Source organism: Glycine soja, chromosome 7 (genome assembly GCF_004193775.1).
Source record: "Glycine soja cultivar W05 chromosome 7, ASM419377v2, whole genome shotgun sequence".
NCBI lineage: Eukaryota > Viridiplantae > Streptophyta > Magnoliopsida > Fabales > Fabaceae > Glycine > Glycine soja.
Genome location: NC_041008.1, coordinates 42,885,258 through 42,900,183, shown reverse-complemented (window position 1 = coordinate 42,900,183; position 14,926 = coordinate 42,885,258). Strand labels below are relative to the sequence as shown.

Here is a 14,926-nt window from a genome sequence, read left to right as displayed (position 1 = left end):
AAGCCAGATTAGTGGTGAAGGGCTATAGTCAAAGGAAGAGTGTTGATTTTAATGAGATCTTTTCTCCCATGGTGAAAATGTCATCCATTAGAACCGTGTTAAGTTTGGCTTCTAATCTTGATTTGGAGGTAGAGCAAATGGATGTAAAAACTGTTTTCCTTCATGGTGATTTGGAGGAAGAGATTTACATGAAGCAACTTAATGGTTTTCATGTTGAAGGGAAAGAAAACTATGTGTGTAGGTTGAGAAAGATCCTATATGGTTTGAAGCATGCTCTGAGGCAATGGTATAAGAAATTTGAGTCTGTTATGTGTGAGCAAGGCTACAGGAAGACTACTTCTAACCATTGTGTCTTTGTTAGAAAGTTTTTTGATGATGACTTCATTATCCTGTTATTGTATGTTGATGACATGCTTATTGTTGGGAAAAATATTTCTAGGATTGGCAGGTTGAAGAAGCAATTGGGTGAGTCATTTCCCATGAAAGACATGGGAGCTGCTAAACAGATTCTTAGTATAAGAATCATGCGTGACAGAAAAGAGAAGAAGTTGTGGCTGTCACAAGAACACTCATCAAAAGAGTGTTGCAGAGATTCCAGATGGAAAAGGCTAAGGTGGTGAGCACTCCTCTTGCTACTCATTTTAAACTGAGTTCTAAATAGAGTCCATCAAATGAAGTTGAGAAATTAGATATGCAATGAGCTCCTTTTGCATCTGCAGTGGGAAGTTTGATGTATGCAATGGTATGCACAAGACCAGATATAGCACATGTTGTTGGTATAGCCAGTAGATTTTTGTCAAACACGTAGAGAGCATCAGAATGCTGTGAAATAGATTTTGAGGTATCTTCATGGTACTGTTGATATGAGGCTTTGTTTTGGTGGTGATAAGCCTACTTTGGTGGGGTACTCAGACTCATATATGGTTGGAGACATTGATTCCAGGAGGTCCACTTAGGGATATTTGATTAAATTTGCAGGGGGAGATGTGACTTGGTAGTCCAAGCTGTAAAAGTGAGTAGCTTTGTCTACTACGAAGGCAGAATTCATTGCCATTATTGAAGCATGCAAGGAGTTGCTATAGGTGAAGAAATTCTTGCATGAGCTTGGTTTTGTTCAGGATAAATATCTACTATTTGTGGATAGTCAAAATGTTATTCATCTTGTAAAGAACTCAACCTTTCATTCAAGGTCTAAGCATATTGATGTGAGCTATCATTGAATACGAGATGCTTTGGATGCTAAGTTGTTGGAGTTGGCCAAAATTCATACTGATAATAATAGTGCTAATATGATGACTAAGGCATTACTAAGAGGGAAGTTTGAAGCTTGTTATGAGATCGCCGGTTTGGCAGTCACCTCTACAAAGTTGTGGAGGGGGGGGGGAGATTTGTTGGGTTATTGTGAGAAGGCTCATTTTGTCTCACTTATTTAAGTGGAGACGAGTCAGATTAGATAGAGAGTGAGACTCATTTGAGAGGAAAAAATAGTTACAAATCATTGAGAGAAAAAGGAGAGGAAAAATCATTGTGATTTTCGCATACCCTTTAGAGAGCATTTTTCATATTGTAACTGCGGATTTGTTCACCGTTGGATTGGACTGCTTTTTGGAAAGCAGGTTCTACACAGGTGATACTTCAAATTGTTTGGTTGGATCATCAAAAAGATATCTGGAGAGAGAGGTAACTATTTTGCATTATCTGCTCTATATTTTGGGGTTTCATCTTCTTGTCTCTATTGTACCAATTGAGGGTTTGTTTTGATTTGATTGTTTGTAGCATGTTTCAGTGCACTTGTTGGAGACTCTCTGGTATCTTTATTGATTATAGTGGAGTTATTTCTTTGGTTTGGATTACCCTTGGTTTTTACCCTTGCATTGAGGGGGTTTTCACGTTAAACAAATTGTGTCTTTTTTTTCTTAATTTCTATTTTGCACTCTATATTTTATTGGTGCTCCTCACAAGTTCTTGCAAGTTTGGGGGAATTTATTTCCGCTGCCTATTACTCTGTTATTGAGTTTGTTATTGTATTGGCCTATTTCCCCCATGAAAGTGGTATCTGAGCTCTTGGGTTAAGGGGTTTTTTTTCTAGTTGCTTGAACGATGGAGGCATATATGAAGGGTGATTAGAGACAAAAGCAAGAGCAAGTCTAGGTCTCGGTACAAGAATGTTGAGTGCCATTACTGTCACAGAATAGGGCATATTTAGAGGAATTGTTTTCTATGGAAGAAGGAGAGTAAAGACAAGAAGGGTAAGTAAAAAAAGAAGATCATGATGATGACTGTGTGACTACTGCTACTAATGATGATCTTGTTATTCTCCATGACCCTGATTCGCTTAATCTTGTATCTGATGAGAGCATGTGGATAATTGATAGTGGTGCTACACTGCATGTTACAGCCAGGAAGGAGTTCTTCACATCTTACACTCCTGGTGATTTTGGAGTCTTGAAGATGGGTAATGATGACCTATTTCCCCCATCAGACATTACTCTGTTATAGAGTTTATTATTATGTTGGTCTATTTCCCCCATCATGATTACAGGACTTGTGTTTACGATATAGCTGATTTACAAAAATAAGTGTAGAACAATTTTTTTTATATTATTATATTATGTTAAGATTCAATTACTCTTTTAATTATTATAGTTACAAAAAAATTACCTTTTGATCTCTATACTTAAAAATTATCTATTTTAATTCCTACACATATTTTTTTAATTTATTTTAATTCTTATACATACTATTTTTTTTTATCTATTTTAGTTTCTACCGTCTAAATTTATAAGAACAAAAGGATTAAAAATACTATGTGTAACACTACTATAAAATTTACTTTTAACATCGTTAGAATAACATCATTTTATAGAAAACCGATGTAATCCAAAATGCGGTGGCATAATCGTAAATAGCGTGACTTCATAAACATCGGTTCTCCGAAAAACCGATGTTAACATGAGTTGGTTAACATTGATTTTTGAAAAATCCGTTGTTAATTAACTCACATTAACATCGGTTTTTCAGAGAAAACCGACGTTGTATTGTCCTATTTATATTTTTTTCGCACTTCTGGCAGTTCACTCGTCTCCCTCACGTTTCGTCTCCCTCACGAACCCTTTGTCAGTCTCACTCTCACTCTCGTGGTGCTGAAACCATTATTGTTGATGGTGTTTCGCTCACAATGAAACCACTCTCGCTCACGGTGAAACCACTGTCGTGTCGCTTACGATGTCGTCATTATCAGTCTCACTCTTGCTCACGGTGTAGGTGTCACTGACACTATCACTCTCATGGTATGTTTTTCTCTTGAAGCTTTTTTTACAGTGAAATCATGGTTCTGGTTATTTTGGTTGGATTCTTCTCTTCTGCAAAGTGTCATGGATAGGTTTGACAGTCTTCAAACCTATGTTGGAGAGAGATTTGACTCCTTAGAGAGTCAAGTAGATATTCTATTCGGAGAGATGGATTCTAGGATCACAAAGATTGAGGGCGACGTTACTTTCATCAGAGATTGCTTCGACCTTCCACTGCCACCATCCACTTAGATTATTATTATAGTTTATCGTATTTTCTATTTCTAAGCCTTGTATTTGGCTATGTTTTGAAACTTTATTAGTACTTTATTTTCTAGAATTTTAAAAACTTGTTAGTTGCTTTATGTTATGGTTCTACTTGGTTACTTATGATGACTTATGACTTATTTGATACATATGCTTTTATTATGATTTATGGATAATTTATTGTCTTGTTTGAGTTTTATAAGTTTCTTTTTTTTTTGTATGAATACATTTCTTGTATGTTTATCCATTTGTGTATGATTTTATGTTACAACGCACTTTGGCCTTTTTGTTGATGCCAAAGGGGGAGAGAAATTTGGGGTTATTTAAATCAATAAATCGTACAATTATTAACTTAACTTAAAATGAAGCTTAAACTCAAAAAGAAAAGGGGAGAATAAAGTGAGTGAACGACTAGAAAATAGCTTGTATGCATCTTTTGATTTCAGGTTTGTCATCATCAAAAAAGGGGAGATTGTGGAAACAAAGCTACAATGATGATTCACCAAGATGTTTTGATGATGCCAAAGCTCAAAGAGTTGTTTCAAGATTAAAGAATCAAGCATTCAAGATTCTACTCAAAGTTTCAAGAATCAAATGAAGAAATCAAGAAGCATCAAGCCAAGTCAAAATAGGTAGTAAAAAGTATTTTTCAAAAAATATCAAATAGCACACTTTTTGTTTGGAAAAGGATTTTCTGAAATCTTCTAAGTTACCAGAGTTTTTACTCTCTGGTAATCGATTACCATTTGATAGTAATCGATTACCAGTGACCAGGATGGTTTTCAAACTAGTTTTTACAAAGGAGTAATCAATTACGATTTTCTAGTAATCGATTACCAATGCTTTGCAACGTTCCAAAATGATTTTCAAATAGTGTAATCGATTACACTATATTAGTAATCGATTACAAGTGAATCTGAACATTGGAATTCAAATCCAATTGTGAAGAGTCACAACTTTTCATAAAATACATTGTGTAATCGATTACATCATTATGATAATCAATTACCAGTGAACGTTTTTGAAGAAAATGTTTTCTCAAAAGGTATCAAGGTTCTATAAATATAAGACCTTGGCACGCATTTTCAAGAGAGACATCTGATTACACAGAACTTTTCACTGCTTATCTCTTGCAAAACCTCTGCCAAAATTCATTCTGAGTTTTTGTTCAATCTTTCCTTGAAGAAAGGAAAATTCTGCAAAAACGAAAATTGTGCTATTCTTCTATTTTTCTCTTCTCCTTCATTCTTTTCTCCCTCTTGCCAAAAGAATTCAAAGAACTAACCGTCTGAGAATTCTTTTGATTCCCCAAACAAAGAATTCAAAGAACTAACCGTCTGAGAATTCTTTGCCCAAACACTAAATTCAAAGAACTAACCATCTTAGAATTCTGTGTAAGAAGCGGGTAGCTTCTTGGTTGTAATAGTGAACACAAGGGAGGGTACATCCTTTGTGGTTCGCTTCAAGTAGAGGGTACATCTACTTGGTTGTTCAAAGAGAATAAGGGAGGGTACATCCTTGTGGCTCTTTGCTTGTAAAGGATTTTTACAAGGAAAGAAAAATCTCAAGAGGTTGCTTGAGGACTGGATGTAGGCACGGGTCGTTGCCGAACCAGTATAAAAATTGTGTTTGTTTTCTTCTTCCCTACGCTCTTTACTTTTCTGCTGTGCACTTTTTATTTCTACTTTACTTTTGTCTAAGTTATCGTTTTTGTTCTTTACTTTCTCATAACTTAGTAGTAAAGCCTAATTGAATCTAGTAACATTAAGAAGGATAAATTTTAATTAGTCAAGACACATTCATAATTAATTCAACGCCCCCTCCCCCCTTTCTTAATTATTCTGAGGCCACTTGTTCCAACATTCTGTTGTTCATGGTTCTAGTTATTTTAGTTGTTTTGGTTGTTTTCAACAGTGTTTTGGTTGGATTCGACATTGTTTTGGTTGTTGGTTCTGGTTGTTTTCGACAATGCAGGCCTTTTTTTGACAGAAATTTTACTTAGGTTCTATTTTGATTGCAGATTTACTTAGGTTCTATTTTGCATGGTTCTGGTTCTTCCTCATTATATTAGTTGCATGGAATAAGCTCCTAGATAAGCATGGTGCATAGCCAGTTTGTGCATGGATCAGTTAGTGGATTTAGCTGGTTTGACAAAATCTATTTAATGTTATGTTTATATTATAAATGGAGTTTAGAAATGAAGGATGAAGATCAATAAAACTGGAAGGAAATGACTAACACAATGATGAAGATTAACAAAAAAAGCAGAGGAAATGTTCAACATTGTTCATGTTATGGATCATGTTAGAAATTTCAACATTATTTTCAAATAAATATGACATGATATAACACATTTGTTTATATTACTTTGCTTGTTAAATGTAACTTTATGGTGAAGTCAGTAAGTCATTTGTTGTAAGATGGAAGGATGAACAAGAGCCTACATGACATATGCTACACTCTTGTAGCAACATGCACTTTGATACATATAACCAAGATCTGGTGAGCCCCAGCTGGATGGACAGAACTCATAGTGTTCTATGCGCTTATTGGAAATCATCGGGTGACCTTGACTCACTTTTGACAATGTTTTCCTCCTCACCATATTCAAAAGCAGTTCTAAACCAAAAGTTTACCCTAAATAGCACTCCTTGTACCATCAAGTTCCTAACTCAAACACTTTTAAAGTCCTGCTAACTGAGTACAAAGTGACTTGCAACAGTTTGGTGAGTGATTAAGCACTTCTCTGTATGTGAAATTTTAAAATCATATACATATCTAATATGAATTTTGTGTTAATTTCAAGATGTGTCAAGTACCATGTACTCATTTATGAAGACTGTAAAATTCACCCATCTGAACTTGGAAGGGACTACAGAGTGTAGGATAATTTATAATCATTGTACGAAGATTGCAAAAATTGGAAATGGATGGAGGAATTTTGCACAAGTACAAAATTTTCTTAATAGAACTCAAATTATATTTGAATTCCTAGATGTAACTTCTAACTTTGCTTTATTTTGGATTTGTTTGTAATTAAAGTACATTGCTACTCTACTATTATCAATTTGTAAATTTTTGTTTATAAGTCTTGGTGATATATTTTGTGAGAAACATTAGAACTTTGTGAACACATTTGTAGTATATTTTGTTTATAAATGTTTATAACTACTCTTGGTGCATGATAGACTTTGTTTATAACTTTTCGTGCATGGCTTATTTTATGTGTTTTTTTATAACTTTGAATGATAAGTTGTGATATGAATTAATTACATGTTGGTAATTAAAAAATAGAATATTAAAAAAATTCCAAAAAAACAACATCAATTTTAAGAAAAAATCAATGTTGTCAGTAAACAACAACAATAATGTTGTTTTAGCAAAAAAATAATATCAATTTTTAAAAAAATCAATGTTGTTTACTAACAACATTGATATTTCTAAAAACCAATGTTGATGAGAAGAAAACAATATTGATTTTTGTAAAAAAACTAATATTGTTTTTTGCTAAAACAAATATTGGTTTTTAAACAACCAATATTAACATTGATACTTTAATGTTAATAGTTTCAATATTGATTAATAATTGATGTCAAAAATCCTTAATAACCAAAGTAAAAAACTTATTTTCTAGTAATATGAAAAGAGACAATATAAAAACTAAAAGGTAAAGATTATAAAATATAAAAACTAAATAAATAATTAAACTATACTCTTGTGAGACTTAAACATAAATAAATTTAACTATGTGGATTAAAAAAGTGGGTTAATGTCATTCAATTTTTCTAACCACATTTAGAAAATAATATTTTTTCCTAAAGTTTCATTCCTTGGAACTATAATCAAAATTAATTGAATGATATTTTTGGGATGATATCATTAAATCAAATTACAGTCCTTACAATTTATTTATTTTTAAGTCTAAAAATATATTTTTTGTTATTTATATTTAGGTCCAGAAAGGGAGTATTTAAATATAATAATAAGTGTTTTTTTAATAATAAAGCTTTCTTGGGAAGCAAAAACTCAACTTATCCAAGCTACTATATGCTGAAGGGAAAACAAAAGCTTCATTGTCTACTATTTATTTGACATGCCAAGTGAAAGAAATGTTATGAGTTATTGAGTTACCACTGAGTTATTGATTGTGAAGAAATCATTTATTATTATTATTATTAACAATAAAAAAAATATTTTTTATGTTCTATAAATTTGTGTTTATGCTTGTTTTAGACTTTTAGTATATTATTCCACAAAATTGTGGATTGACAACTCTAAGTTATAATCTTGTTAATATATATATATATATTAACAAGATTATATATATATTCGTTAATTAATTCAAATGCTGGTTATCTGTTGGACTAGTTTAATATTGTTGATATTTTCTTATTATTTTTTGTTTAGAGTTATATAATTATATTTCTCCAAAAATTATGATCAACCTCCGCCACTGCACTTAACCCAAATCAATTAGCCTTATTTTATCTTGCATTACTTTTATCACTTCCCTTTTTAGTTTTCCTATCGTTTTCATTTAACACTTTTATTTATCGCATTCATTTGGAGTCTTTCTTTTATAACTTTCAACCTTTATTTTTTTTGTTTTTGCAAATCTTATTTTCTTCTTCATTCACCTACACCAAATACTTACCAGAGTAGTTTGAAAACCCATTTAATCAGGAACAAATTTTCCTTCTCATTATCAAATTGCATGATCACTATTTAAGAATCGAACCATTAATTTGACTGAGTTTATTTTGTGACTAACAGATATATTAATAAATAAAAATTATCATCTTGTATTGATTTAAATGTACAGTAAGCTCTATTTGGCAAGTTCGAAGTATATTTAACTTAATTATAGTGGATAAGTTTCTCTAATTAAAAGTAAAAGTATTTTTATCATAATTAAAGTAAAAGTATTGGTAACGATGTTTGTCTCGCTAACTTATTATAACATTTTTCTAATATATATTACGTAATTATTATTCATTAGTTTTCTCTTTATTATTTTGATTAAATTTCTTCTCTATCCTTCCGCTGCTAACCCACACCCCCCAATATCTGTCAAGTGTCACCTATCACGTAGTTTTCTTGTGGCGATATATATATATATATATATATCATCTAGCTCCCACTTGCCACCCTTGCTGTGGTCTGTTTAACACCATCATAATAGGAGTTTTGTTTATTGATTAGTTTAATTTGGAATTACATAATAAATCTAATTAAAATTATCTTAAGCTTTAATTTTAAATATTATACTGTCTTTAATTACTTTTTGGGCTATTTTTGTCATGTTCAAAATTTCTATCTCATGACATATAGAATCTAGGTATTTGTAGTTTAATGTAAACTATAAAGGATTTATATTCTCGATATTTTCTTCATATAATAAATATAATTTTTTTAAAAAATATTTTTGATTTTAAATTATACAAAAAACATAAAATATTCTTTTTTGTTTGGAAGACAAAATCTTCTTCTAACATGTATTTTAATAATTTTCACAAAAATAATTCAAAAATATTTAATTGATAAAATATATATTTAGGATAACAAACAGTAAAGAAACTATTTTTGTCAGCATAAAAATATAACTTATATCAAAAAATTACAATAAGATGTCTTTTTATGATCATATTTTATTTAATGAAAATATTTTAATATAAAATTTATATAAATAATAATATTTTAAATTTTTTAGATGAAAAATATTTGAAATAGTATATATTAATTTATTTAGAGGAATATAACTATTTTAAAATAAAAAATACAGTATAAAATAAATAGAATTTTTTTTATCAAAAATAAATAAGTAGAAGTCATATCAGAAAATCATATAAACGAAGTCATTTTATGTAAAAAAATTTATTTATTTGCAAGTTCAATTGCTAATTTTGTTAAACTCTTCAAATTCAATCAACTACCATAGATATATTATTTGCCATAAGTTATCATTAAGTGTGTAGATTAACTAATATAAAATTATTCTAGTTTGATTAATAATCTCTAAGTTTTTTAAATCTTGAATATATATATATATATATATAATTGTAATTAATATTTTAAATAAATTGTATGTGCTTGTAACAATTATATGTTATTTAAATATAATTGTCTCGTACAATGAATGAATCTGATATCTAGGAAGAGCTCTAAGCATATAAGATATAAGTTATAAGTTATCTATCCCGTATTTTTTTAATTTTTGCTTAACGGGGCTATTATTTGTTTAATATCTGTAATAGTAATTAGAGCATGTGTTTCATTTTCGCCTTATAGTTATATATTGTTTCAGTTTGATCTAAATATTTTAATCAATAATTTTCTAGATTCCCCTTAATCATTAATTCTGAAAAATACTAGCTAACTAGCTAGCTCAACATATCAGTTATATATATATATATATATATATATATATATATATATATATATATATATATATATATATATATATATATATATATCCACGTAATGTGTGATGTCGGTAAAAAATAAATAGCATTTTAAATCAGTGGAAAGAGACCGACGAACTTTATAAATAAAATAATAATATATATAATAAATACAAAGGAAAAAATGTTTTTAAGTGATCTTTGATCTCTATTCTTAAGTGATATGAGAATTTGGGACAACCAAAATAATTAATAATTATATATAAAAAAGCAAATAAAAATAAATGGGAAAACATATATTTAGGCCTCGTTGTTCTGACTATCCCTTTACCATGCAGGTGTCTAAAATTAAGATACGAAACCTCACTCACAAATGCACGTACTGCATATCATAACTACTTTCACAGTGATATGTAATGTTTATCCCTCTATATATAACGTTGCTTTCCCACACCCTTCTCCTTGAACTTGCTTAGTTTGTCTCCTTTTCCTACTCTTTGTTTGACTTGTTCTCTGCACCAAACCCTCCCAAAACCGCTAACTTCTTCAACGTTCCACTATTGGCCACAAACAATGGGTAGGTCACCATGCTGTGAAAAAGAGGGCTTGAAGAAAGGGCCGTGGACTCCAGAGGAAGACCAAAAGCTCATGGCGTACATTGAAGAGTTTGGCCACGGAAGCTGGCGTGCTTTGCCTGCCAAAGCTGGTAACATTCCACTATTGCACAATATTTAGTTTCTTTACTTTTAACTGGTGTACTGACTCAGTGCCTTAACCTGTTCAATTTTGATAACATTGCATTCTTTTGGAACTTTTTATAAGATGGTGTGCTAATAGTTTCTTGGTTGTTGATATTTAGGACTTCAAAGATGTGGGAAGAGCTGTAGGCTAAGGTGGACTAACTACCTCCGACCAGACATAAAAAGAGGAAAGTTCAGCTTGCAGGAGGAGCAAACAATCATTCAACTCCATGCCCTTCTTGGGAACAGGTGAGCAAATCAATAGTAGTAGAAACTTTTGAAAGTTGAAAGTCGAAACAGTAATTTATTGAGTACCACATAGACCCCATAAACCAAAAATAACTAACGACCGTTGCTATATCTACATCATTACATGGCCCAGCTAGCTAGGAATGCTAACTAGCATATAGCACAATTTTAGTATGCTCTCATTTTTGGCTATGCAAGTTTTCCATTAGAAAAAGGGCTCCAACAACATGCCATTTACAAAACAACAAAACTAAGTAATTCTGTAGATGTTTTTATATTGTTCTATCCTCATAATTAAAGTTCCATCTGTATGTTGTATAATAAAGATTTCTATTAAATGTCAACATAACTTATCAAGATAAAAGTAGATTTGTGGGTAGATTTGCGGTTAGAAAGTAATATAAAAATATTGATATTTAACTGCAATGCACTAACAATAAAAATAATTATTTGTATCAGTTTTAAAATAATTATAATAAGATATAAAATTATCATAATACATGCTAATAATATGTGATCGAAAAATATTCTAAAATTATTTTATATAATATGTGATTGGAAGATATTGTAAAATTATTTTATAATTTATGGATCTATATTTAAATTTTGTACTCTATGAAACACGTATTTAGATAAATATGTACACATTATCATGTCCATTGCTAATGGTTGTTTGTTGAATTTTTTTTTTCACAGATGGTCAGCCATAGCAGCTCAACTTCCCAAGAGAACCGATAATGAAATCAAGAACTACTGGAACACACACCTGAAGAAGAGGCTAACCAGAATGGGGATAGACCCCACCACCCACAAGCCGAAAACCGACGCACTCGGCGGCTCCGGTGGTGGCCAAACCAGGGACGCGGCGAACCTCAGCCACATGGCGCAGTGGGAGAGCGCCAGGCTAGAAGCCGAAGCGAGACTCGTGAGAGAATCAAAGCTGCAAGTCCAGAACAACCTGGGATCATGCTCCAGCACACAACCTGCGAGACTTGTTCTCAACAAAATCACAACACAACAACAACCCTCGCTGCCACCGTGCCTCGACATCCTCAAAGCATGGCAAAGCTCGTGGAACAAACCGCCACAACAACCAACAACAAAAGAAAACAACACCAAGATAATGCATAGCATGTATGCAATGATGCTTTCCACTGATGACACTCTAGAGTCTCCAACATCCACGTTGTGCTTCCCAGGAACAACAACAACAACAACAATGCTTCCTATCTCCAACAACATTGGATTACTCTTCAATGAAAACAACAACAGCAACAACAACATGTATCCTCTCGCGACAACCATCGACGATGGTGTGTTCATGAAAGACAACACCACCACAATGTTGAATTTGCAAATGCAAGATGACGATATTATGGCGGCAGTGGAAGCATTTAGAGCGTACGACAACAACAGCAGTAGGAACAAATATAATAATAACAATGTTGTTGTTCCTCCCTCACTCTCCAACAGTGTCATCCTCGAAGGACTCAATAACGACAATGATGATAATAGTAAGGCTGCTTTGGTTGTGTATGACTCAAACGATGACTTGGGCACGGAGGAAGCAGACAACCTGGCAATAATCAACGGGGACGGAAGCCTCTGCAACGTGAACAACCTCGATGAGAATAATAAGCATTACTGGAATAACATATTCAATTTGGTGAATGATCCCTTGTCTGGTTCCTCTGTCTTCTGAAGAAGCTGTAGTTAGCTAGTTAGTGTAGCTGTTGTTAGCTATAGGAACTTTAGGTTAAATGCTAAAAATATTAATGTCTCACAATAATAATAATTATTATGTAACCATGATAATATTCTTGTCCAAAAATATGGATTTTAGGTGTTAAGTGTTAACCGTTATGTTATGAGTGTGTTAAAGTAACCCCTCTTGATATTTAATTAGCTTTAGCACCATTGTTCTAGGATTTGGATTCACCCGTTTTCTTGGGAGTGTCAATTTCTGAAGGCAAAATCAAATATTTAATTAATCAATGTACTATGTGCTCTCGATTACCATAGCAATCATTAGCATCAACATTAACTGTATAATCATTACAATCAACATTAACTCTCTCTCTCTCTCTCTCTCTCTCTCTCTCTCTCTCTCTCTATATATATATATATATATATATATATATATATATAAAGAGGGAAATATTAGAGGTACGCGACTAGGTGAAATTTATACATGGAACTTATGAAGTTTGGTAGAATCTTTTAGTGACCTGCGTATTGCTCTTCCATTATCAGCATTGTACGTCACTGTTCATTTATGAACTTGAATTAATTATGTTAGCTGGCGGAGCTAGCATCTACTTTGAGTTACAACCGGTCCCTACCATTCTGCTGCTGCCTGTAAAATTTAGATTTATTATTAATGTATTACCTTCAAAAAGAAAAATAAATTGGAATAATATCAATTTATCATTTTTTAAAGCACAATTGCATTGTGTAATACTATAGATTAAAGAATACGTAAAAAATAATTAATATACATGCTGAGGATTCCACCAAAAGTGTCCTCCGATTAGATTGAATAGTACTATAGAAACACACATGTATATACCTCGAGTTTGGAAAGAGTATGTGAGTTGGGTTAGGAATTTTATAATTTCTATATATTATATTATAACATTTATATTAGTTATTTATATTTAAATGGATTTAATATAAAGTGATCTATTTAAGTGAGCTTATTAAACTGCCAGAAAATTGATATGAGCTTAATGAGTGGAAATCAGTTTGCCCCATTAGGGGATAATGAGAACCCTAATAGGTTTAAAACCTAAGGCATGGTTATGGTCTCCAATACACCAAATCAATAAACAGTTTCTTCTCTTCCCATCTGAAGAGAAAACGAAGATCCCATAAGGAAGAAGGTGATTTGGTTGAGAAAGATCATTAAACCAATTGTTCGTGACCGCTGTAAGATTCCGTTGCGTGTTAATCAAGCTCTATGGATTCAGGTATTCCTTAAAACCTCTTGATAATTTGACGTAATGTGTTATGATGCTCATTTGGTATTTTATAAGGTTTATTGAAAATTTCCAACAAGTGATATCAGAGCCACCATTACTGTTAGATTATTGGGATTTAAAACTCTGTTTGATATGTATTATATCTGGATTCTTTTAGTTATATGAACCCTAATTTTATTTTGGGGAGAAACTATTTTGATCAATAAAATTGTAAAACCCCTAAATTTATGTGTTATAGTCATAAAGTTTTTCTCCTCTTTAGAATTAATAAAATGCCTATGTATTTAATTTACGGGGTTGTACAATTTTTTTTGTTTGTGTCGCATTTGCTGACATATTATTCTATTTGAGATAAAGGTTCTACGTATCTGGTGTTGACATTTAATACGTGACACAATTTCATAAATATATATATTTTTTGTTTATATGAATCAGTAATAAGACAATGGTCTTTTGTCTTACATGAATAATTTATTATTTTTTGGCCAACTATATTATTCTATTTGGGATAAAGGTTCTACGTATCTAATGTTGACATTTAATACGTGGCACAATTTCATAAATATATATATTTTTTGTTTATATGAATCAGTAATAAGACAATGGTCTTTTGTCTTATATGAATAATTTATTATTTTTTGGCCAACTATTTTTTTTAAACGGTGATAAACTGATAATTTATGATATTCATGTGGTTAGTATAAATTTGTGATAGTATCGTGGTATGTTTGTTTCGGGTGCGTAATTAGTTTACCATGATGTTGTTTTTCAAACATTTACTGCTATCACAATTGGGTACAAATTTAATCATTACAGATCCTTTCCATTTAATTGTGTGTCCAGTAATTTTAATTAAATTTGTTGAACCATTATGTTGCCAAAGTAACCTCTATTGTGTAAATTGATTTAATTAAATTGCATGGATGTTAGTATGGAATTATTTATGCAAATTGTGCTCGACCCAAAGGAAGATACAATTTGGCCAAATAATAGCATAC

The 14,926-nt window shown here is 31.5% G+C and overlaps 1 protein-coding gene across 1 annotated transcript; it reads left to right on the top strand.

Moving 5' to 3' along the window:
- Positions 1-10,387: 10,387 nt before the first annotated feature.
- On the top strand, positions 10,388-12,858 carry LOC114419972 (transcription factor MYB106-like). The gene is made up of 3 exons (XM_028385802.1): positions 10,388-10,664; positions 10,818-10,947; positions 11,644-12,858. The coding sequence occupies exons 1-3, from the start codon at positions 10,532-10,534 to the stop codon at positions 12,647-12,649; spliced, it is 1,269 nt and encodes a 422-aa protein (XP_028241603.1). The 5' UTR covers positions 10,388-10,531; the 3' UTR covers positions 12,650-12,858.
- The last annotated feature ends 2,068 nt before the right edge of the window (positions 12,859-14,926 follow it).